This window comes from Miniopterus natalensis, chromosome 18, assembly GCF_054644295.1.
Source record: "Miniopterus natalensis isolate mMinNat1 chromosome 18, mMinNat1.hap1, whole genome shotgun sequence".
In the NCBI taxonomy this organism is placed as follows: Eukaryota; Metazoa; Chordata; class Mammalia; order Chiroptera; family Miniopteridae; genus Miniopterus; species Miniopterus natalensis.
In genome coordinates this window covers 32,818,045-32,842,196 of record NC_142098.1, presented here as the reverse complement: position 1 = coordinate 32,842,196, position 24,152 = coordinate 32,818,045, and the positions used below count along the sequence as shown (strand labels likewise).

The 24,152-nt window shown below is 55.6% G+C and overlaps 3 protein-coding genes across 4 annotated transcripts; 2 read left to right on the top strand and 1 right to left on the bottom strand.

Annotated features, from left to right (window-relative positions):
• Positions 1–1,510: 1,510 nt before the first annotated feature.
• Positions 1,511–5,699, top strand: SPMIP8 (sperm microtubule inner protein 8). Its single transcript, XM_087827219.1, has 7 exons — positions 1,511–1,735; positions 2,781–2,842; positions 3,112–3,286; positions 3,718–3,779; positions 4,018–4,082; positions 4,399–4,431; positions 5,536–5,699. The coding sequence occupies exons 1-7, from the start codon at positions 1,513–1,515 to the stop codon at positions 5,564–5,566; spliced, it is 651 nt and encodes a 216-aa protein (XP_087683345.1). The 5' UTR covers positions 1,511–1,512; the 3' UTR covers positions 5,567–5,699.
• A 2,653-nt stretch (positions 5,700–8,352) lies between these two features.
• Positions 8,353–14,365, bottom strand: ZNF319 (zinc finger protein 319). 2 transcript variants are annotated; one of them, XM_087827218.1, is made up of 2 exons: positions 14,277–14,365; positions 8,353–12,307 (listed from the first exon to the last, which is right to left on the bottom strand). In XM_087827218.1, exon 2 carries the CDS (start codon positions 12,052–12,054, stop codon positions 10,297–10,299), a length of 1,758 nt encoding a protein of 585 aa, XP_087683344.1. In that variant the 5' UTR covers positions 12,055–12,307; positions 14,277–14,365; the 3' UTR covers positions 8,353–10,296. The 2 variants fall into 2 exon arrangements, with proteins under 2 accessions (XP_087683344.1, XP_016062021.1); XM_016206535.2 differs by lacking the exon at positions 14,277–14,365 and adding an exon at positions 13,989–14,017.
• Positions 14,366–15,344: 979 nt separating this feature from the next.
• USB1 (U6 snRNA biogenesis phosphodiesterase 1) lies at positions 15,345–24,048 on the top strand. Its single transcript, XM_087827217.1, has 7 exons — positions 15,345–15,448; positions 16,309–16,475; positions 17,554–17,737; positions 19,644–19,697; positions 21,345–21,450; positions 21,878–21,961; positions 22,986–24,048. Exons 1-7 carry the CDS (start codon positions 15,345–15,347, stop codon positions 23,088–23,090), a joined length of 804 nt encoding a protein of 267 aa, XP_087683343.1. The 3' UTR covers positions 23,091–24,048.
• The last annotated feature ends 104 nt before the right edge of the window (positions 24,049–24,152 follow it).

Sequence of the window (24,152 nt, the reverse complement as noted above, 5' to 3'; positions counted from 1 at the left end):
TGGACAGGCCCCAGGGGCTTCAGGGTGCTGGGCTTAGGCATTCATGACCTTGCTTTCTGGGAAGGAGGGAGGGAAGCTGTGGGCCTGCAGGGGGCTGGGGATGATGTATCACCTGCTAATCCCTGTCCTGCTGAGGCCACCACTCTCCCTGATCCCCTTATACTGACCCTGGATAATGACTGCCCCTAATCTCCATCCCTGGAGCCCCTAGGGCTGGCAGGCAGGACAGTGCCCTCTTCCCTGAGGTTTGCAGGGAGGGAAGGGCCTCCTCCCAGATCACAGACATCCCCCAGGGCCCTTGCTTAACACAGATGGGAGCCTTGAGGCCCAGGGAGAGATAGTAACTAGTCTAGGGTCACACAGCCTGCCCTTGCCAGCCCTGGCATGGCCATCCCCAGGGAGCCCTTCTCCCTGTTTGACATTTCCCAACATGCCTGGCCTGTGCTGTGGCCCAGGAGACAGCAACCTTCAGGAAGATTAAAATGGGATGGGGGGGCAGGGTCCCTGGCAGCAGGCTTTTCTCCCCAGAGCCTGTGGTTGCCAGGGTTGCCAAGGAGTGGGTGCCCTCACAATCAGGCTGCAATGGGCATTGTCTCTGCAGAACATTCTTTATTCCCCTACTGTCTTGTATGGCACTGGGGCCTGGCCCATCTCCCTGCCTCTTCTCCCCACTGAGTAGCAGGAAGAGCAAAAAATCCTTAGAAGCCTGTGTACCTGGGTCCTGTGCCCTGCAGATCAGGTAGCCACTATGGGCGGGTCAGGAGCAAGGAGTCCTTCCTTCCCTTCTCTCCCTGCTCCACTCCCTGTCCCTCCTCCTCCTGCAGGCCTCTCCCCTGTGCCCTCTCCCTGCTCCTCCATAGCCTTAGGTCCTCACCTCCTGCCCACCTACCACCCACCTCCATTTCTCATCTGTAACAGGACTCAGGAAAGAAATGAGCTGAGTCAACTAATTCTCACTAAAGTTGAAATGGCTAAACGGCTTCTGAGAATACTTGCTTTTTAAAGAAAGGCACTGTCTAGCCAGCAATGTTTCCTAATTTGTATCTATCATGTCTCTCCCTTTCTTTAAAATGTTTCTGTCCCCCTGTAGAATTTTGAGTAAATGCCAGAGGCCTTAGCTAAGGCCAAAAGTCCATAATTAGTTACCAATCTGAGCTAAATCTGAACCCACTTGCTGCTGCTGCTTCCTGTTCTTTATTTAAGAATAGATTCAAACGCCACCTCCTTTAGCCATTCCCTGAATGCTCCAACCTCAGCCACCCCAGACACACAACACCCTGTCCTGAGCTCTACCAGAGTCCCTAGCACATCCTGTGTGTGTCATGTTGTCTGATTGTCCCTGCCACCACATGGGGAGCTCCTGAAAAAACAGGATCTGGCATACAGTAGATGCTCAATAAATGTCAGACCACCAGACAAATAAGCACTGGCCAAACTTGCATTCCCACGTAGAAGGGTGTCTGGCTGGCCTGAGCCCAGGATGAACCCCTTTGTACTCTTGGCTCCCCAGCCATGGCCCGCATCATTGACCTGGTGCCCTGGGAGGATGGCTCTGCCCACGTGTACGCGTCCCCAGCCATCCTGATCCCCATGGAGCGGCAGAGAAACCAGTTGGCGGGCGTGAAGCAGCAGATCTACCACCCGGCCCTGCCCACCCTGCGCCGCATGGACATGGACTCTGTCAGGGCCTGCCTGTCAGACGAGCACTGCCAGTCCACTACCTACTGCCGCAAAGGTCAGGCCACCTTACCTGCCGCTGGGGGCCCTGGGTCTTTCGGGAAGGGGTAGGTGGTTTGGAGGAGAGAGACCTGGGAGTGAAAGGCCATGAGTGGCAGGTGAAAGCATTCAAGGGGCTTGTCCCAGCTCTGCTGCTTCCTACCCAGGAAACCTCGAAAGGTCTGAGCCTGTTTCCTTATCAGTTAAATGGAAGTGATAATGGGACCTGCCTCACAAGGCTAGTATGAGGTTAAAACGAGGTAAGGGAGGAAATGTACTTCGAGTAGTGAGTGTATGGCACCTAACAGATGCTCAACGAACTGAGCACATTGTTATTGATGTTGTTGTTATTATTATTATTATTAATGGAGAGAGAGCTGTGCAGAGGTCAGTAGTTACAGCAGTAGGAGTAATAACAAAAGCAATGATAACAGCTTCTGCCCCATCTTCTCTCCATCTGAAAAATAAGTGGAAATATTTTCCCCATTCTTTTGACTTCTCATGTCATTTTTGCAATGTGCAAGTTTATGTTTATGTAGCCAAAGTTATCAACCTTTTCCTTAAGGCTCCCAGATTTAGAGTTGGTACAGCCTTCCCCACCCCAAGGTTAGGATGGAATTTACTCATGTTTTCTTTCTTTTTCTTTTTTTCTAAAGATTTTTTAAATTGATTTTTTCTTTTTTTAGAGAGAGAGGAAGAAAGTGGGAGAGAAATATCAATCGGCTGCCTCCTGCACGCCCCCTACAGGGTGGGAGTGGGGAAATCAAACAAGCAACCTTTTGGTGCACAGGATGGTGCCCAACCAGCTGAGCCCTACTGGCTACCGGTGTTTTCTTCTAGTACTTCTGTGGTTTCACTTTTTTTGTATTGAAATGTTTGGTCTTTTGAAGTTTACTGTTATAAGTCATGTTAAGTAAAAATCCACTTTATCTTAGATTTTTTAAAGTTGTCACATATTCCCCCCCCAAAAAAAATTTAAAGCAGTGTGAGCCAGACCTCTGGTGTGTGGGCCTGTGACTGCTGGTGCACAAGACACCCCTTCTCCCTTTCCCTTCCTTCTTCAGCTGACTTTGACAATGCCTACTACACACTCCTCGGGGTCCCCAACAAACCCCTGCAGTGCTTGGTGAGTGTCCCTTGCCCCTGGCGCTCAGGGGAAAGGAATGAAGGCCCTGCCTGCACCCAGCCCCAGGGCACCTCTGGTCTTGGGCTCTACTCCGTGTACTTCCTCAGCTGCCCCCTTGGGACCCGTTTCCCTTCCCATCTCCATCAGGGGCTTCAGGCGCCCCTCAGTCACATGAGCCAAGTGTCAGCTCCGTCCTCTGGGGTGGTTTGGGCCAGCCCCCCAGGCTTCTGCATCTCCCCCCGGGGCCCTGACTCCCATGGCCCTCGCAGGACATCACCGGGACTGGCCAGAGGCTCCGCCGCAGGTGCCGCGAGGGAAACCTCGTGCCCATCGCTCGGGGCATCAACCGAGTGGACTGGCCCTGTTTCACGCGCGCTATCGAGGACTGGTCCCGTTTCGTGTCCTCTGCCGGCGAGTTCAAACTGCCCTGCCCGAGCAAGAGGGGTCAGTCTGCCCGGCGCGGAGGACGCCCTGGGGCGCGACAGACCCGGAGCGCTGACCTCGGACTGGGGACAAGGGGGTGGGCTCCAGCAAGGACAGGGCGGGGAACTGGGGAGCAGGGGGGCACTTAGAGAGCGAAGGGCTGAGACGGATTGAGGCACGTGGAGGCGGGGCTCGTCTTGGGGACCCGGTGGGAGCCAGGTCCGGGCCAGCAGCCCTTGGATCTGAGGCTGAGCCCGGGGTGGCTTCTGCGACCCCAGGAGCAGTGTCTGGAGGCGGGGCTTGTTCTGGCCCCGCAGTTAAGGCGGGACCCAGCCTAAGGGCAGGTGTGGGCGGGGCTTGACCTAGGGGCGGGGCTCAGGTAAGGTGGGGGCGGGGCTCGTTCCGGCCGCGCTCCGGGGGCGAAAGACGCGCGACGGGCGCTCTCTCCGCAGTGGAGAGTTTCAGCGGCTACGCGGTGCGCTACTTGAAGCCGGAGCTGACGCAGAACTGGCGGGTAGGGAGGGCTGCGCGCTGCCCGTCCTGGGGGCTCCGCAGGGGGGAGGGAGGAGCGGCTAACCCGGGGTGGGGCGGGGGGAGGAGGCAGACAGCGGGGTCCCCCAGTCCCCGGCCACAAGACCTCCCGCAGAGAGCGCGGGGTGGGCGGGGAGCCGCGGGAGGGGGCCGAGGGGGGGCGTCGTCCCTCCCCCCCCCCGCGCTCACGGACCACCCTCCATCCCCCTGGCCCGGCCCAGTACTGTCTCAACCAGAACCCCAGCCTGGACCGCTATGGACAGAAGCCCCTGCCTTTCGATTCCCTGTAAGTGAGGCCACAGGCCCCGGACCCCTGTGACATCTGGGAGAAATTTGGTTGGCTCCAAATAGATCAGAAGAAAATCGCAATTTCAAAATGAATGAATGTTTAACTCCTACCAAATGGAGCGCCCTGTCCTCCATCCAGTCCCTGGCAACTTCACCCTTTCGAGGTGGAGGCATTTAGGTGGGCGAAGGTGCAGCGTAATCCTTCTGGTGGCCTGGAGCCTCCCGAGGGGCCAGCGAGGTTTCCAGAGAGGGAGGTTCCCCAGGATGGGAGTGCGCCTCCCCACCTCGGGTTCACCCTCCTTCCTCTTTCGCAGGAATGCTTTCCGATGCTTCGGCTCCAGATACAGGCAAGGAACTGTCCCCGTGTCCCCGCCCCACACCAGGCCTTGCCACCCTCGGGCCTCTGGCTTCCCGGATTCTCAGACCCCTGCTCCGCCTGGGGACCTGGCGAGGGGGCCTCCAAGGGGTGCACAGCCCCCGATGATGTCAGAGAGAGAGAGAGAGAGAGAGCGAGAGCTGCTTCCTTCCAGAGACCCGCCCTGGCAAAAGTGCAGCCCACCTGTGGAGGGAGCCCAGAGCTTCTCCCACTCAATGTGTCCCTGATGTTCCCAAGGGGAGGGGGGGGCGGCAGTTTACCTGGGAGAAGAGCAGGGGCCAAGAGAACAAACAGATATAAGAAACATGATGGAAAGAGCCAATTTCTGTCTTCCAGGATGCAGAGAGGTGGTAAGAGCTGGGGCTAGTGTTTTCAGCTGGAGTGTGCGAGATAGTCAAGCATCTTCGTAACTGGGCTGGCTCCCACCTCTCCAAGTCCATTCTCTACGCTTTAGCAGTCTCCTGGTGTGACCCAAACCACCAGTGCAACCAAGCATTCCACGCCTTCCCTTGTGCTATTTCAGCACCTAGATGATCCTTCTGTGCCTGAAAAACTCCTTTTCCCAGCCCAGATGTCCCGTCCTTGGAGTCTTCCCTGACCCTCTGCCTCTCCCCTCCAGCTCAAACCCCCTCCATTTGGTCACTATGGATGTGTATCCCTATCTGATGGCACACAGACTATTGCATTATTATTATTGATGGAAAGCTTGCCTTCTCTCACCCACTCCGTGCACACCCAAGAGAACACTTGCTATTTTTTTACTACTATATGATGCTTGCCAGAGTAGGTTCACTAAAGGGTTGAAAACGAGTAATGCAGTGCATGGTTGGGGATTAGAGGGAGCTAAAGATGAGACAAATTGAAGGGAGGGGGGCTTGGAAGTCAAGCAGAGAAACTGAAAAGTTATCATAGGAAATAGGGAGCCATTGAAGGTTCTTGAGCCAGAGAGATGGGGTGGAAGCTGTGTTTTCCGAGCTTTGAGGGCAAGGTGGGTTTTGTGGGGTGGCCTAGAGGACAGCCTGATTTTTCCCTAGGATACCATGGAGATCCCCACCTCACCCCTCTTTCTCCACAGTCGTGTCAACTACCTAATCCCTTGGCGTTAATCTGTGAAAAGGAGGCTGATCCTCGGCTGCTGGACCATGCCGCCGCAAGTTTCCCAGCTGAACAGAGGATGTATGTTAGCATCCCCCATCTCCCTAAGAGTTCAGCCTTACTGGAAATAAACCTAATGCTCCCACAGGGAGGCAACAGGCCCGCGTTATGTGTGTATGTGTGTTGGGAGGGATGTTTTGCAGGGGCTGGGAGAGGGTCAGGACCTGCGGATGATAATATCTTACCCTTTCCTTCCCCCTACCAACTCCTGGGGGACTGGTGGGGGCTGGAGAAAACCATCTGGTGACCCCAGGTAGAGAGTCAGGATCTAAACCCCAAGGCCCGGGAGGGGGTGAGGTATAGAATCAGGCCTGAGAATTGGATTTTCCTTGTGCCCCTGTCCCTTGCTTGTAGCCCCACCCCCTCCACCTCAGACAATGAACTTGAGCCCTAAAGAAAAAAAAGGGGTTCAAAGGGGATTTTTAGACACCTCATATCAGGCTCTCTCACCATACCAGTGCACCTGGGGCCCCCCTAAAGAGGAGAGGCAGGCTCTGAAGGTCTGGCCAGGCCTGGGGACTCTTCCCTATGACATAAGCAGAGTGTAGAAGTAAGATGAGGTGCCCCAGGTCACTCAGAGAAGAAAGTGTCCTGCTCTGCGAGGCACAGCCAATGAACATATTATGTAAGCAAAAAGTTGTCTGCTCTGTCCACATAGCTTCAGGACCAGACCTTTTCTGTCCACCAACCCACAGAAAGGAAGGCATCATGTCCTGGGGACAGCCAGGGGCACTCCTGGGCGAGGCCAGGCTAAGGTAGAGTGTCTGTCTCTGGCAAGGTTAAAGGGTAACCCACCCCAGCAATTTGAATAGGTTCTTGCCCACCAGTTGTACATTGAATCCTGACATCATAGATAAGAAAATGTGTGCCCAGGGATAAAGGCAATGCAGAACAGATGAGCATTAACAAGCCTGACTTTAGCCTGTACTTTCCATATTCTAAATGCAAGGCAATGTGTTAAGCATTTTGCAGGCCCTATGAGGTGAGTAATTCTGTACCCACCTGACAGATAATGAAAGGGATGCAGAGAGTTTAGGTGACTGGCCCAAGGTCCCACACAGCTGGTGATTGACAGAGCTGCGAATTGAAGCCAGCCTGCCTGACCCCTGAGCCTGTGGCCACCACACTCTGCTGCCTTACTGCTTTGAGAAAGGTGCAAGCCAAGAATGGGGAGGAAACCAGAGGGGGCTTCCTGGAGGTGGGGACATTTGACCAGGGTTTGGAAGGAGCTACCCCACCAGAAATCTCTCTTGGAGTGCTGGCAGTGGTAGAGTCTGCAGATTAAAAATCCCACCCAGAGGCCAAGAAATGGAAAGCCCTACCCTCACCCAGCTGGGCCACTGTCTCCTGGCCTAGAAGCCCCCTCAGCTGCAGGGGTTTTTTTGCTCATTATAAATAGATTACATTAGAAATCTTCCCTGCAGCAACTGCCTTGGGGACAGCGCAGCCTCCATGGCCTCAACTCCAGGCCTTCCTGGCCTGGCCCCAATCTACCACTCTGGCCCTGGGTGTGAACATAATACCCAACACGAACCCCACCACCAGCCTCCTTGCTATTCCAAACACCCAAGGCGTTTCCTGGAGGCCTGACCTTCAAGGAACAAAGAAACCCACCAGCTTGAGGATGAGATGCAGACCTTATCACAGGGATCCTGACCCAGGCTGAGAGGCCCTGGGCAAAGTTCCAAGGCCTGAGCAGTCCCTGGTCCTCTCTGAGGCCCACTCTGAAGGTGGGAATGGGGAGTGGGGAGGCCTGAGAGGTCAGGATGAAGGATTAGACTAGAGAAGTCCCTCTACAAGGCACCTACAGGGGCCTGGGCTCTTTATAAAGCTGCCCCTGCACAGATGGGAAGACAGAGCACAGCGGCTTCAACCTCTGAAGGAAGCAGAGGGCTGGCCACTCCCTCTGCCTATTGGGAAAGAGCTTTCCTGCTCCCCTGGCCAGACCCAGTGCCAGCACCAGTCCCAGCCATTGTTCCAGCTTCCTGGTCAGTGAAGAGTGGGTTGGAGCCAGAGCCCTGGGATTCAGTGGGGGGAGTTGGAAGCCTGTGAGGTTCAGAGGCCAGGAATGTCCTGGCCCCACTACCTGGCCCCCACCTGGACTACCTGGCCAGCCCTCCCAGTTCCAGGCCCCTGGATATCTCAAGAATTGGGACAAAGGGAGTGCTCAGGTCTGCCCTGTCCATCTTATAGAGATAGTATGAGGCTCAGGCCAGCTGGTGGAAGGGAAGGGTCTTGGGAACAGGGTGTTGGAGGGGGTGGGGACAGCCCTGACACTCAGATGGGAGTGCTAGGCTGGCTCCCTCTCACTTCTCCCCTCCCAGAACTCTGCTCTCCTGAGTGTCCACTACATGCCAAACGCTGCACACAGGTCATCTCACTGTGCCCTTGCCCTGAGCCCAGGAGAGAGCATTACTGGCTCCATTTCACAGGTGAGAAAAACAAGGTTCAAGAAGTCCAACAACCTGCCCAAAGCCTTGTCACTAATGAGTGGCACAGACAGGATACTGGCCAGCTCTGGCTGTGGTGACCAGACCACTGTCACCATGGTTCATGGGCACAGGCTCCACTCCCAGAGAACAGGGTCCCCTCCCACTGTCCCCCTGCAGGGCTGAACACAGAGCCAGCCACACAGTGACTTGCCCAGTCACACAACCAGAATGTTCAAGACTCAGGATCCAAACCCAACCTCTGTCCCAATCTCAAGCCTGCCACCCCGGCCTGCACACCTCCCTCTCCCTCTCCACTCCCGTCATGCCCGTGGAAGGATGACCAGAACACGCAGTGCTTTGATCTGTGATGGTCAATGTCTTTACTTCTAAAGCATACATTGGACTCACTATATATTAACATCAAAAGGGGCTATCTAAAATGGAGTCATTCTTTTTAAAAATCCAAATTCTCACATTTTTGTGTAAGATCCAAAATGACATGAAATTAAAATAGACAATGTTATGAAGAGTGTAACAGATGCTTTTAGAAAGCAAAATGAGAAGAAAAAGTTAGCCATTGGGACTGTTGTCAGCCTGGGTTCAATGTCTTTTGAGGCATTGAAAATGTCTTTTGGGGCCAGTCCTTCCTGAGGGACGTACCAGCCCCGCAGAAAGGCAACTGGTCAGATAAAGGAGGTGGATGCGCACTTTTCAGACTTGTAAAAGGGGAGTGGGACGCGGTGGGGCTCCCTGCTCCTTTGGGTTATTGGTGCACTGATTAAAGTCTTCTTTTAAGACCAAAGACCAGGGAAAGGGGCTGGAGGAGGGCAGGGGCAGAGCTGGGGTCAAAATAATCATTTCCATAATAAAGGTCCTCTGGGCTTCCCAAGGGCTCCAGACGGACATCCAGGGACACCCGTGGACTCCACCCACCCACTGATTTCCTTAACCTTCTTCCCCCGCCTGCTCTCTATGCCAATACTTCTGCTCGACAAGCCCCGTGGGCAGCCAGAGACACGGAGGGTGCTAGGAGGACCCAAGGGAGAACTCTCAGGCCTTGGAAGTAGCTGGATGTTATCCAGGGCATCTGGGAAACGCAAGATCGCTGGGGGCCAGGCCAGCAGTGAGCCTGATGGGGCGGGTTTCCATGGGCTGGGAGGGCTCGGTGCCATCAGAGGCCATTCACACAGCCCTTTCACCTGCCCCACCCTGGATGGGTACACAGGCCTAGTCTGGGCCCTGAAGCAGAGGCTGGGAGCTGATTGAGGCCACACCCTTGACACTTTGGTTCACACAATTCAAGGGGGAGGACACCTGTTCACAACCACTGGGAAGATCATGGGCTTGGCCCTGCCTCCTCCCGGGCACCAGGCGGTCTAATAATCCTCCTCTTTCAGATCGGCAGTTCTGTCTGGCTGAGAGCACGTTCCCCACCAGAGCTTGGAACCATGCCACAAATGCGAGGGGCGCTTCCAAAATATCAGGATTACACCTCCATACAAAGGCTGCCTTTCCTCCTTTCCCTGTGGATGGCACTGTGGCCACTGGCCCTGGCTGAGTGTTCTCCCTGGAGAACTTCTCGGCCTCCCTTCTGGCTAGGCCGATTGCTCTCAGGCACACCCAGCCCACAGATGTGCAGCCGTATTATACATCTCACCTATCCAAAACCTGGAGCAGACCTTGGAAGTAGCTGGATGTTATCCAGGGCATCTGGGCAATGCAAGATCGCTGGGGGCCAGGCCAGCAGCGAGCCTGATGGGGCGGGGAGGCCTGTGGCTCATGGTGTGCCCTCCTGGTCCCAAAGACTACATCATGAAGCTGGCCTTCTCCCTCAGATAGCAACCTGAAGGGGGGTGCCCTACACCCAGCCCACCTCTGGAGTCCAGCCCTTCTCCTAGACCCTACCATGACCATCCTCTTTCCTAACCATCTGATTTCTAATTGGGCTAAAAGGCTTGGGAAGGTTGGACAGGTACCAACCCCTCCAGTCTGGTTCCAGGCCCCCAAAGACAAGGGAGGCTGATGGCTCTCAAGAAAACGAATCCTATCATGGGAAAGAGGTTTGTGGAATCAGGACCAGCCACAGCAATCTGGCTCCCCCACCTCGAGGCAGGTACCAGAAGTGCCAGGCCCCTCCACCTGCCCAGTGCTCTCTGTCCTCATGCCCAGAGCCTCGGAACATGGAGCTGAGTGAAGGGACCTCTGTAGGAGGTGGCTGGGCCTGGCCTGGTGGGGACTGTGGCAGGGACTCAGGGCAGGCAGGCGGCTACCTGGTAGGCACCCTCAGCAGCGGCAGCAGCGGCACTATGCTGCGCACTGTGCTCCTGCAGCAGGGTCACATCCAGGAAGCGCTCGCCACACCACACGCACTTGAACTGCTGCTCGCGCGCGTGCACGCCCTGGTGCTTGTTGAGATGCTCACGCTGCTTGAAGGCCTTGTCGCAGTTGGGGCACTTGTAAGGCTTCTCGCCGGTGTGCACTCGTCGGTGCCGCTGCAGGTCTGATGCATACTTGAAACGCTTTTCGCAGTCCGGACACTTGAGCGGCTTGTCCCGGGCTGGGTCGCAGCGATGCTGCACGAACTCCGAGGATGAGAAGAAGCGGCGCTCACACAGGGTACAGCGCAGGGGCTTCTCGGCTGGGGAGCAGTGGGCCAGCTGGTGCTTCTGCAGCGCCGACGCCCGCTTGTAGGCCTTGTTGCACACCGTGCACTTGAAGGGCCGCTCAGCCGCACCGGGCACGCACTTGTGCCGCAGCAGCTCGGCCGACTGGTCGAAGCCCTTCTGGCACACGGGGCACTTGAAGAGGGTCTCCAGGGTGTGCACGTGCTGGTGGTACAGCAGGTGGCTGGGCTGCCCAAAGCCCTTCTCACACAGCCCGCACTTGAAGGGCTCCTCAGTCTTGTGCGTGCGCCGGTGCCGCATCAGCGCGTACTGCTGCTTGAAGCCCATGGGACACAGGTCACACTTGAAGGGCCGCTCAGCACTGTGTGTGCGCTCGTGCTGCCTCAGGTCTGACGGCCGTTTGAAGGCCTTCTGGCATTCGCCGCAGCGAAAGGGCCGTTCGCCGCTGGGAGTGCATGGGTGCTGCAGCAGCTCCGAGGACTCCTTGAAGTGCAACTCGCACACGTTGCAGCGGAACAGGTGGTGCTCGCCCGAGTGTGCGTACATGTGGCGCACCAGGTGCGAGCGGTGCTTGAAGGTCTTCTCGCAGACCGCGCACTTGTAGGGCCGCTCAGAGCTGTGCGTGCGCTTGTGGTGCACGAGGTGTGACGACTGGCTGAAGCTCTTGTCACACAGTGTGCACTTGTACGGCTTCTCACCCGTGTGGATCCGCTCATGCCGTGACAGCTCTGAAAGGTGCTTGAAGGGCTTCTGGCAGACGGGGCAGCTGTAGGGCTTGTCAGCCTGCTCAGCAGGGGTGACAACGGTAGGTGGGGGCTGTGGGGGCAGCGAAGGGGCAGCAGTGGCTGCTGGCTCTGCAGCCTCGGTGGGCTTGTAGGTCTTCTCACAGATGGAACATTTCACCAGGCCGCCGGTGCCACTATGCGCGCTGTGGTGCTGAGCCAGCGAGGTGAGCAGCGAGAAGCCCATCTTACAGACACCACAGACAAAAGGCTTCTGCTCAACCTGCACACACTGGTGCTCCAGGAGGTCAGTAGCCTGGTGGAAGATCTTGAGACACTGCGTGCACTGGAACGAGCGGTCGTGGCCTGCCAGGCACTGGTGCTCGTGGGGGCTGGACAGGTGTGCAAGGTCGTGACCACACACACCACACTTGGGGCCCGGCTCACCTGCTGCCTGCAGGGGCTCATGCTGTGGGGGCTGCAGGCCGGGGTCGGGCTGCAGGAGGATGCCATAGACGGCACAGCCCAGAGGGTTCTCAGCCGTGCCTGGAGGCAGCGTGTGCTCAGCTAGGGCTGGTGGTGGTTCTGCGTGGTGCTGAGGCTGCGGTGGCTGCGGCTGCTGCGGCTGCGTCTGTGGCGGCTGCTGCCAGCTTTCCGACATGCTTGGGAAGATGAAACAGGGCTTGGAGAGTAATGGCTTCAGTTTCCCTGATTAAGAGGACCAACCCAGAGAGAGAAGCAGCCCTGGATCAGGGATGGACAAGGACCTCAGACAAGGCACAGAAGAGAGACCAGTCAGATGGCCCAAGTCATGAACCAAGACGGGCTACAAGGCTCTGCCTACAGGACAAGGGGCTCTTCGAGGCACGGTGCCAACAATGCCAGGGAGGCTCCGCCTTCCCTGATGATGGGTTCTGTAGAAAAGAGAGAAATCATGAGATTGAGGCAGGGACACTCAGCTGGGCGCTCTCTCTGTTCTGCCTGCACTTGCCACAGTGACATAAACCACACCAGGGAAGAGAGAGAGGCTTAAGGCTGGGAGATCTGCTCCCTTCACACACCACCAAAGAAGTCTGCTGGCAGCTCAGCTTCTCCAGCAAAGGGGACGGTGGCTGTCTCCACCCCACCTGGGCCAGGGAGCCCCAGCCTCCCAAGTACTGCCAACCCTCTTTAATCAGCTGCCTTGCAGGTGAGAGTCTGGGGTGATCTGCCCACAATACAAAGAAGTCACAAATTCTGCTCACACTCCAAGAAAAGACTGACCAGTTTGGGCCACGGTGTCCAAAGTAATAATTTTAGCAGCATAACTTTTTTTGCAAATAAATTCTTACTTGGGAGCCCAATATGTGAGGTGGATAAAAGCAGAGAGGCTCTGGTTGAGGCCTCCCTAAGGCCTGTCAGCTTCTCTCCCGTTGATGCCCTGAATCTCAACTCAGGACATTACAGCTCAGGAGAACAGCCTACTGGGTGGAAGAGAACAGGCCTCCCAGATATGTAGGCCCAACAGCAAACAGCCTCAGTCTGTCAATATTTCAAACAATTGCATGGAACAAAGGACCATCTCAAAAACCTTCTCTTATGAGGGGCTGGCTCACATCCCTCTCAACTATCTCCCAGGCCCTCCACCCTGACCATGTGCCTGCTTTCTCTCCACACACAGGTTGGATGGTCTTGCAGGGACCAGAGCCAGTGCATGATGGGATTCAGTGATAGGTCTACAGACCCACCCAGCTTCAATGTCTACAGCAGAATTTCCCCACTCTACTACTCTCCCAGAGCACCAAAAAAAGTGCTAAATCCTTTTATCTGAATGTGTCAAGGCCTGCAGGAAGATATAAGCAATTACGAGTTTGCCTCTGCAATGCGGGAAGCAACATGCTAACCACAGAGCACTTCTCCTCATCGCCTTTCCAGAGACAATCCCGTTCCCTTGCTCTAAGTCTATAACTTTCTGAGTAATCAATGGAAGGTAAAAACCACCCAGCCCAGGCAAATCTCTAACTCACCACTTTGTGGCAGCATAAGGTAATGACAGCGAGAAGGAGGAACTTTTAGAATCAGATGTAACCCACTTACAGGTTCCCAGCTTTTCTGCCTCTAACACTGGAAAGTTTCTAAGTTTTCTCCTGAGGGAAAGAGGAGAGAAGTGGATGCCTTCCCCGGACAGCCTGGCCTCTAACTGTTCTGCCAAAAGAACATAGGTCAGGCCAAAAGCTGTCATCCTCCCCATCTTCCGGAAAAGGGAGAAGGAAAGGAGCCATTGCCTTGGGCAAAGGCAGCAGGTTGCATGAGCAAGCAGGTGCCAAAGGCTCCCCAGGAAAGGGGGAAGCGGGGCTACTCCAAGGGCAGTGTAGGTTAGGCTGCGCCAACACAACTGTTTTTTCCTGCATGAATGGCTGCCAAACATAAGGTCTCTGGCCCAGGGCCCCCAGCTCCACTGCCCACCCACTCCAGGAAGCTGCAGCCACGAGGCCTCTCAGATCTCCCTGCAAAGAGAGAGAGTAGGGTAGGGGAGCGAAGGGAGGCCCACACCTGTGCCCCACCCCAGCCCTTCCTCCTCCCGGGGAAACCGAATGAAAGCCATCGCCTCCCCACCTGCACTGCCCGCCAGCCCCGCTCAGCTGCCTCCTGTCAGCCCTCGGCGGGTACGGCCAGGCCACCGCAGCCGGAGCGCCGGCCCGGCCAACGGGCCCGAGGAAGGCCCCGGGGCCGCCGGCAGGCCCAGGAAGCAGCTGCGCCTCGAGGCCGGCATGGGCCGCCCGGGAGCTCAGAGGCCGCCGGGGCTGGCTGGCTGGTTGGGGGGGCGGCCGGGCTGGCTGGGGACGAGGGGCGGCGGGCGCGGAAGTGGCCCCCAGACTCGGCCCCGGGCGCCCCGCCGCTCACCTGCTCCAGGCCACCAGCGGCGTCAGGCGCGGGGCGAGAGGCGACCCACTGCTCTCTCGGCCGCCCCTTTATTCCGGCTCGATCGGCCGCGGCGCGGCCTACGCGCGCTGCCAATCCCCGGCCTCGCGTAGCGGCGGCGGCGGGCAACCCGGGGGCGGGGAACCGGCTAGCGATGACCCGAACCGAGGAAGCGATGAGTGCGGCTGGGCTAGCGGTTCGGGGCGGAGGAGTGCCGGGAGGACGGGAGGACGGACCGACAGCCTAGCAGACTGGAGGACAGGCGGGCGCGCGGGGGGGGGGGCAAGGAGGCGGGGCCGGAGGAGGAGCGGCCGCCGGGGCGGTGGCGGCTGCGGGAGGAGCGGACCGCGCGGAGCGAGGCCGCCCCCTGCCGGGGACCCCGGGGCCCGGCCAGGCGGGGTTGGACTGCGGGGGGCGCGGGGCGGCTTTCCAGCGTCCCGGCCCGCACGCCTCGGCTGACTCGGGGGGGGGGGGGGTCTGCTTCCGACCACCCTGCTCAGCCTTAGGGGAGGGGGCTCTCGGGACCCGGCCCCCGGCCAGACCCCTGCCCCTGAGAGGAGGGGCCTCCTAGACCCTCAGGTCTGCTGGAACTGACCGGCCTCTGACCGCTCAGCTCGCTCCTAGGGGAAGGGCCCCGGAGCCCGGCCTGTGGGCCGGCTGGAGTCGGGGGCTCCGGGACCTCGGATTCTGCCGGGCCGCGAGGGCAGGGAGCTCCGCTGTGTCTAGTGCGCTGCCCGCTGACTTAGAGACCGCCCGTGGCTGGAAGGTCAGGTCCGGGCGGCTGCAGACAGAGCCCCAGAGCGATCTGTGAAATGGGCGCACGGAGGCGGCGGCCCCGGAGGCTCCGGGTTGCCCTGTGCGGCAGCGCGTGGCGGGCAGTGCGGTCGGGTGAGCAGCCTGGGCTGGGCCGCGCCGCGCGGGCCCCGCCTCCCGGCCCCGCCCCGAGGCGGTGCTAAGCCAGGCCCCGCCCCCGGAGGCACTTCCGGCGCAGCGGATTCCGGGTGCCGAGGGCGGCCGGCGGCGCCGCGGTGCGGTCGCGCGGGAGGCCCCATGAGCGCGGCTGCTCTGGTGGGCTACAGCAGCAGCGGCTCCGAGGACGAGGCCGAGCCCGGGCCCGGGGCTCAGGCCCTGCCGGGGGCTGGATGCCGCCCTCGGTGAGGAGCGAAGGAGTCTTTGGGGGGAGGGTGCGGGTTGACGCGAGACCCCGACGGCACCGGAGTGCCTGGGGGAGGGTGGCAGAGCGCGGAGCGGCGCGGCCGGGAAGGGGAAGGGGCCCGGGGGGGGGGGGACATTCCGCAGCACAGGCCTGGACGAAGCCCCAGCTTCGGGGAGAGTGCTCCCCAGCCCCAGCTAGGCCAAGGCTCGGAGGCGAGAAACCCGTGTTTCTCGGGCGGCTTCGGCCGCTCGCTGACTCTGCCTCCTGGCGCCCAGCGCTGTACCGCCCTAGGTCTGCTTCCTCATTTAACACAGTTGCAATAGTAATAGCTAAAGCGGTGGAGAGTTTTTTTCATTCATCCAATAAATATTCACCGAGCACCCACCCTGCACCAGGCTGGGACTGGGGGACTCTGCAGTGAACAAAACCAGCGAAGCCTCTTACTTCGTGGAGCCTCGGCTTTTAAGTGCCAGGCCGAGTGCTTTTCGAGCAGCATCTCGGTTGATCTCACAGTGGCGCCATCAGGTAGAAGTATACTTTACAGATGAGGAAACTGAGGCCTACGAAGGGGACAAGACTGACCCGAGACCACAGAGCTAGGAAGCGCTGCTCCAGCTCAGTCTGCCCCTTTAAGGAAGGTGACCTCTGAACGCACACTGCTCAGTTGTCCCGGGAGGACCATGCTCCCTGCTGAGGTCTGTCTCAGAGTCATTAGGAGACCCCAATGAGAGTACTGGGGAAAGAGCTTTGTAGAAGCTGCTTACAGCACCTGGCGGGAAATAGATGTACAGTCACCCTGTACGGAGGTAGAGAATGCACGGAGGATGCAAAAGCTCATTTTCTTCATTTCTGTTGCAGTGGCCAGAGCCCCCTTCCCAGCCAGAGGTTGCCGGTACCAGACAGTGTGCTGCACATGTTCCCAGGCACCGAAGAGGGGCCCAAGGATGACAGTGCAAAACATGGGGGCCGGGTGCGCACCTTTCCCCATGAGCGGGGCAACTGGGCCACCCATGTCTACGTACCGTGTGAGTACCATGTGAAAGGCAAGTGGCTGAGACCGATAGGTGCCTCTGGATGGGAGAAAGCTGACTCCAGCTGGGAGGAAGAAGCCAGAAGCCTCTGACACTGATGGTGGGAAAGATCGACTCAGCACAGAGAGAAGCAGGTTCAAGAATTGGGGAATTTTTCTGTCCACTTAGTTTCAGTTTTCAAAGCATTGCCTGAAGGCTTTTATTAACCCTAGGTATCATGTTCTCTCTGCCCATGCGGAGGTGAGCAAGAGAGGGTTAGGGCAGTGTCAAGGCCATCCCAGAGTACAGCTGCAGCTGACACTTGATTTCTAAGAGGGTTCAATTCCCACCCCCACCCTAAGAAGTAGGTGGTAGGCAGAAAATAGAAAATGCCCTGTCTCCAGAGTCAGTCCTCGCTCCATGACCCACTACTCTGGGTGCCCTTTAGTAAGTTACTGGACTTCTCAGAGCCTCAGTTTCCTCATCTCTGAAATGGGGATGATAGCCCTGGCCAGTGTTTCTCAGTGGTAGAGCATCCGCCTGAGCACTGAAGGATCATGGGTTCGATTCCCAGTCAAGGGCACATACCTAGGTTGCAGGTTCGATCCCCCGCCCCAGTCGAGGTGCATGCGGGTGGCAACCAATTAATGTGTCTCTCTCACATTGATGTTTCTCTCTCTTTCCCTCCCTCCCCCTCCTTCCCTTCCACTCTCTCTAAAAGTCAATGGAAAAAATAACCTCGGATTAGGATTAAAAAAAAAAAACACATTTTGCAAGCTTGTTTTACTAATGGCCCGTGTGATCACAATAGTTTGGATACCACTGCTGTAGGTGATGGCATTCCAGGGACCCCTGCTTTCTCCTTTGCATAGGTCTTTTTTACTTGAATTCTTTACAGTGGGCATAAGTGTGTTACTTCTATAACCAGAAACACGTATTAAAATATTATTAAAATACATGGATGTAGGCTGCTGTTGAGGTAATTTTCTCCTAAAACCCAGAGTGAAAAAGGCCTTTGCCTTCTGGGCTTCTCCGCTCAGTCATGCCACTCTGGCTAAGAGAATGGCCCACCCCCTTCACTGTCCCCCTCCAGATGAAGCCGAGGAGGACTTCCTGGACCTGCTTGACACGTTGCTGCCCCACGCCCAGACATACGTGCCCCGGCTGGTGAGGATGGAGTCCTTCCACCTCAGCCTGTCCCACAGTGTGGTTCTGCGCCATCATTGGATCCTTCCCTTCGTGCAGGCTCTGAAAGACCGCATGGCCTCCCACCAGAGGTGAGTGCCCAGTGCCCCTGCCTCCTCTCCCCTTCCAAGGCTCCTCTTCCTGTCCTGAACTACCTCTGGCATGTCCTGTTGGTGTGGGGTGAATCACCCAGCAGGCAAGCCAAACTTCCAGGTTAGAATACTAAACACCTCCTGGAGCTGCCTGCTCTACACTTCATCCCTGTGACCTAGGCCCGCCACATAGGCTCTGGAAGCTTTCGAGTCCTTATCTGTGTGCAGGTCATGGGAGTGGGGGTGGCTGCCTCAGAGGGGACTTGGGACTTCCAGGCTGCCTGTCCACTAATCTGGAAGGACAGCTCTCTTTTCTAATAGCTTCAGCAAATATCTGACTTGACTAACAGGCTCTCCAGAATTCCAGAAACCCCAAAACCAATTCAGAAAACTCATCCTTAAAATCCTGCTCCTCTAAAACACTCTCATACCAAAATCTGTATTAGGGTTCTCTAGAGGAAACAGAACCCACAGGATACAGATACAGATATAAATATGAGATTTATTACGGGAATTGGCTCATGTACTTATGAAGGTCAAGAAGTCCCACAATCTGCCCTCTGCAAGCCAGAGAACCAAGAAAGCCAGTGGTGTAATTCAGTCCAGTCCAAGTTCAAAGGCCTGAGAATTCGGGGTCGAGTGCGGGGTGGAGGAGACTGATGGTACAAGTCCCACTATGAGCCTAAGAACTGAATGCTAGATTCAGAGGACTGGAGAAGATGATATCTCAGCTCAAGCAGAGAGAGGAAATTCACCTTTCCTCCGCTGTGATGCCCACCCCAGGGGAAGGGCCGCCTGCTTTACTCAGTCTAGCAATTCAAATGCTATTGTCTTGCAGAAACACCCTCCCAGAGACACCAAGAGAAAATGTTTCACCAGCTCCCTGAGCGTCCCTTAGCCAGGTCAAGTTGACATATAAAATTAACCATCAGAGTTGGGCACAAACATTCAATGTCCACTCCAGGAGGACACTTCCTAAACTGTACATTTAACCAGTCTCCTGTTGGCTCTACTGTCCCTGACATTTCCCCTAAAAGGGATGTATTGGGAGGCCGAAGGCTGATAGAGAAGCCAAAAGTCAATAGATTCTATGCAGACTCTGGGGTGTTGTGTTCCCTCCCATGGGGTGAGACCTTGGCCTGCAGGCTGTAAAATGATGATCCTTTCCTGTAATGGCATTTGCCAAGTTGGTCCACAAAGGACAGCAAGCCAGTCTTTCCCTTCGAGATCTCCTGGTATCCCAGAGAACACAGCAGAAGCAACTAGAGTCGAAGCACTGTCCTGGCAGAAGCTGGTGGTCCCTATGCAACTAATCTGAGTGGTGGGTGGGTGTTTCATACCAACAGAAACCTACTAAGGCATCACAGGTGAAAGCAAGGACTTTGGAATCAGGCAGACTAAGGTTCAAATTGTAGTTCACCCAATTCAACCTCACCAAGCTTCAGTTTTCCTGTCTGTAAAATGGGCATAATTATAGTGCCTGTCACACAGGGAATGTTCTTATCATTGCTTAGGCTAGATCAGAATTGTCTTTTTTAAAACTGCAAGGAACAGTTGTCCCTTCTATGATCTCTTATCCCTACTTGATGAGTAAGACTTTCTCAGTCCCCATCAGTAAGTTGAGATCGTCTCATATCGTTTAATGGAATGACAGTTTATCAACAAGGTAAAATTTTTGCTAGCATCTGGGTGAACTATGTGTTATTTGAACTGGGTGATTATTCAAAGCGTCTTGTCCAGCTCTAATATTTTAGGGTTCAATTTACCACCTGTATAATAGGGTGACAATACTGAGTGTGAGATGAGTGAACTATATCTTCAAAGTGCTATTTTTTACTATACACCATTTTTTTCTGATTTTTTTTGTTACTCTTCCTGAAATGTGGCCTTTTCTTCTAACTTTCAGATTCTGCTTTACTGCCGACCGGGTAAAGATTTATACCAATGAAGAGAAAACCAGGTGGGTCTTCCCCCTTGGCCCCATCATTTCCAGAAGATTAACCTACTCTAGGACTACAAAGGCAGTCATTCCCAAATCTGAACCTTTCATGAAGAGATATAATAGGGGAACTTGAGGGGAGGGGCAGAGGTAGAGAACACATCTCGGTATAGTGAAAAAAGCCAGCAACTGAAAGAAAACCTGGTTCTCACCCAGCTCTGACCCCAGTTTAACATTTAGCTCATATCTTCACCTCTGCGACCTTCCCTTTCCATGCCATCACACGCCTGTCCTGGCTGCATTCATCACTGGGCACTTGTGAGGCTCAAGTGAGCCAAAAAAGTTTTTGATGAACATAAGAAGTTGTTATTATCATGGCTTCAAAGCCAGCCTCCCTGTCTGATCCCCTCACCAAGCTGCCTGCCCTGAGCATCTCTGAGAGGAGGGCTCATTCATTCATTCACTCTCTGCTGCAGACATCCGTTCAGCACCAACAGAGTCCCCAGTGAGAAGGTCACACAGTGCCTGCCCTGAGGGATCTCATAGATGCAGGGGAGACAGGTAATAAAGTGAATGAGATTGGTCATGACTACTATGTGATATGATAAGGTAGTCAGGAGCAGATGCTCCTAGGAGGGCACTAGGGAAGTGGCCAGGGCGGTGGCGTTTGCTGGGGACCTGAGGAAGAGCTGCCACAAGAACCTTCAAGCAGCCGTGGCCAGTTTTGCTCAGTGGTTAGAGCATCAGCTTGTGGACTGAAGGGTCCCAGGTTTGATTTCAGCCAAGGGCACAGACCTCGGTTGCAGGCTCGGTCCTCGGCCCTAGTCAAGGCATGTGGGAGACAACCAATCAATGTCTCTCACATCTATGTCTCTCTCTCTCTCCCCCCCCCTTCCACTCTCTCTGAAAAAGCAATGGGAAAAATATCCTTGGGTGAAGATTAAAAAAACAACAAAACCAGAAAAATAACCTTCAAGCAGAGGACACAGCTAGTGAAGTAACAGAGGCAGGGAAGAGCTGGGCACGCGAGGAGGCCAGTGAAGTAGGACCCGGGGAGCAGGTGGGAGGGTGATAAGTGATGACTTGGGCGGGGTTAGCTCATGCAGGGTCAAGGGAAGGAGTTTGGGTTTTCTGTGTAATGGAAGCCTTTGGAGGGATTGAACAGAGGAGGGACATGATAGCGAAGTCATCTAAAAGAAGTTTTCCTGGGAATGCGGTGGAGGCTGGCTAAAGGTGTGCGCTCCAGGGAAGCTTGTTAAAGATGAGAGAGAGCGTGTCTGAGTGCTGATGGGACAGTAGCTGGTGCCACGGAGCCAAGACCTCGAGAAAGGAGCCAGATTCCGAAGTGATGACGGAGAGGAGAGATGGCTGCAGGGGCTTTGGGTCTGTAGACTTGGCAGTGGCAGATGAAAGCATCCCTGCAAGTGTTATTAGACCCTGGGGAGGAAGGGGCAGTGTGTGGTTAGAATTAGGGAAGGGCAGCTTCCACACCAAGGAGGGGAGGGTGATCGGGAACACGACCTGCCCAGGAGACCACTAAGAAAGCACTCCTGGTCCAGTCTGCTCACTTTTGGTCCATCACATCCTCCGCCCCATCACAGACATTCGTGTTCTCAGAGGCCCCCGTGGTCTCACGGCCCTGTGGTCTCTACTTCTGTCTCCCCACAGGACCTTTCTTGGGCTCGAAGTCACCTCCGGGCACACGCAGTTCCTAGACCTGGTTTCAGAGGTAGACAGAGTCTTGGAGGAATTTGACCTCACCACTTTCTACCAGGTAATCAACGGGTAATCGCCAGTGGCCCATCTTTAACTTGAGTAAAACCAGCCTTCAGTTAGAGCAGGAGTGGGGAACATCCGGCCCTCCAAATCATTTGGTCTGGCCCTGCCAAGGCAACCACAGGCAGAACTCAAAATCCAATAAATCTAGGAGCTTTTTCATAGATAATTTTTAAGTTGATAATTTTGTATGGCCCACAATGATGTTATAAATATCCAAATGGCCCTTGGCAGAAAAAGGTTCCCCACCCCTGCTGTAGAGGGTGCTTGGGACCAACACTGATAGACGTTGAAGGTCTAGTCTCCCATGGAGCCGTCTAGGATCCAGCATGGATGCCGTGACAGCTCTGTCACAGATCTGCCATGATGCCCGGGCCTGCCATGGCACCTGGGTGACCACCCACCTCCCTGCTGTTCCTCTGCAGGACCCTTCATTCCACATCAGCCTGGCCTGGTGTGTGGGCGATGCTCGTCTCCAGCTGGAAGGGCAGTGCCTGAGGGAGCTGCAGGTGAGTTCCACAAGCAGGAGCTCGGTGGGGAGCTGATTGGCCCTGGGGGTTAGGTATGCAAACCTGAATCCCCGGGAAATTACTGACGTGTCCGGAGACCCCACCACCTTACCTTGCTCCTGAAAGTGCAGCCCTGGACCAGCAGCACCTGGGAGCTTATTAGCACTACAGACTCCAAGGCCCCAACCCAGACCTGAAAAATCAGAACTGCATCTTAGCACGATCTTTAGGGATTCCTGTGCGCGATGAAATCTGAGAAGCACTGCCTTAGAGCACTGATCCTAGAGGATGCTGCGGGCCTGCCCTGAAGTCCTAGCCCCTTACCTGGAGGTCAAAGGCTGGGATGCCCACAGGGGCCTGGCTGGTGTTGGAAAGGAGTGAAACGTGCCAGATGTAGGGAATATCCACCTTCAGAGCCTTTCTCATATTGTGCAAAGTAGGTGAAATATTTCACTTTCCCATCAGTTTAGAGATGGTGGTACTCCTCCTTGGGTCAGGGAGACAGTGGGGAGTGTTACCATGCAGAAATGTGAGCCTAGTGTTGCTACTGCTCCTGTTTTTTCCAGAGAAACCAGAAATCCAGACTTTTATGGATAATCTCCCCATTTTCTAATGTTGGCAACCAGTTTTTTACTTTTTTTTTCAGTTTTGCAAACCAAACAAAACGTGCATGCTAGGTATAGCCCATGGGCCATCATCAAGCAGCTACCTCTGCTCTTGGCCCCATCACGCCAGCAGTGACAAAGAGCTCTGGTCAGGGGTCCAGCAGACCCGGGTCCCAGTCCTGGTTTTTATTAGAGTCTTTACTCCAGGGTTCTGAGCAGCCATTCCTCCTCTGCAAAGTTGGGGTGGTAGGATCAATCAACTCCATGAGGTTGCAGAGCTGATAGGGCCTGGAGCCTGTGTGGCCCTGGGTCTCCCTTCAGCCTTGCCCAACCTCTGAAGGATTTCAGTAGGCTGCATTTGTTTGCAGCACCCTCTGAGTCCCCTAAAGTGACTGTCCTCTTCTGTCTCCTGGTTTAAGGAAATTGTGGACGAGTTTGAAGACTCTGAGATGCTGCTGCGTGTGCACGCCGAGCAGGTCCGCTGCAAGTCCGGGAACAAGTTCTTCTCGATGCCTTTGAAGTGAGCTCCAGAGGCCCTCCTTGTCCCAGACCCCACTGCAGGCCAGGCAGAGATGGAGGAGCCTTCACAAACCGTCCTGGGAGGCCTGATGGGCCCTGGGGGCTGGTTCTCTCCTGGCCCGTTTTTTGGGTTGCAGGTCCAGCGCTGCTGTGTTGTGGTCATTCCCAAAAATCACCAGTAGAGGGCAGACCGTGCTCCCTAGTTCTAGGTCTGTGGTTCTTGGGCAAAAAATAAATAAAAACGGGGTCACCCGGTGAGCCCACCCATACTCAGCCAGAATCCCCACTGTAGTCCCGCCAACAAATGGCCCCTCCCCACACTCCCCCCCAGGGCCCCGTCAGCTGTTTGCATTGTGATGCCATTGGCCTCAGACCAGCGTTTTTAAAACCATTGTGTCCTGGCTCATCCCTGCTCAAGCCAAGACATAGGGTCCTTCGATGGGTCTATCACCCTCCCTCTTTGAAGCTTGTCAGTCTTATTTATTTCTGGCCCCACCCCTCCTATGCCAGCAAAGGCCACTTCAGGGCCAAGGTGCAGGGTGCTAATTTGAGGTTTAGCATCAGTTTTCTCCATTCCTTCCTCCCACTCGCCCCCAGCCAGGTGCCTGGGGAGACTTGAGCAGATGTTTCATTTTGACCTCGTTGGTGGCTTTCAGCCAGGCCTCCAACGCTCCGTGACCTCTGGTTTCCCATCAGCTTTTCCAAAGAGGCAGAGAGGCGCCTTCCCCCATCAGCGTTCACTCTCTGCAGCCTCCAGCTGCCCGCTGTGGCCTGCGGGCCTGCAAAGGGGACATGGACAGAGGGCCAGGGGCTTCACAGGGTTTTTATTCTCTGAGCCCTCATGAGAGCAAAAGACCAGTCCTCTCCAGTTGCCATCTGGATTTCCAGTGATGGATGAAGAGATATTTTTATGTTATAGTTTTAAATTATGTTCAACGAATAAAAATTAGTTTTTATTTTGGACTTGGTTTTGGACTGCTTCTATCCAACTAGGTGTAAAGGCGATTCTTCTCTACCCCCCTTCTTCAGGTGCTTCACAGTTTGGGGGACCCTGAGAGTATCTGTTA

Bases quoted from the DNA above. Each gene is read 5' to 3' on its own strand.
- ZNF319 (XM_087827218.1), bottom strand. From the start codon at position 12,054: ATGTCGGAAAGCTGGCAGCAGCCGCCACAGACGCAGCCGCAGCAGCCG.
- USB1 (XM_087827217.1), top strand. From the start codon at position 15,345: ATGAGCGCGGCTGCTCTGGTGGGCTACAGCAGCAGCGGCTCCGAGGAC. The intron at 16,476-17,553 runs GTGAGTACCATG...GTCCCCCTCCAG, and splicing joins CACCCATGTCTACGTACCGT to ATGAAGCCGAGGAGGACTTC. The intron at 17,738-19,643 runs GTGAGTGCCCAG...TCTAACTTTCAG, and splicing joins CGCATGGCCTCCCACCAGAG to ATTCTGCTTTACTGCCGACC.
- SPMIP8 (XM_087827219.1), top strand. From the start codon at position 1,513: ATGGCCCGCATCATTGACCTGGTGCCCTGGGAGGATGGCTCTGCCCAC. The intron at 4,083-4,398 runs GTAAGTGAGGCC...CCTCTTTCGCAG, and splicing joins CCCCTGCCTTTCGATTCCCT to GAATGCTTTCCGATGCTTCG. The intron at 4,432-5,535 runs GCAAGGAACTGT...CTTTCTCCACAG, and splicing joins TGCTTCGGCTCCAGATACAG to TCGTGTCAACTACCTAATCC.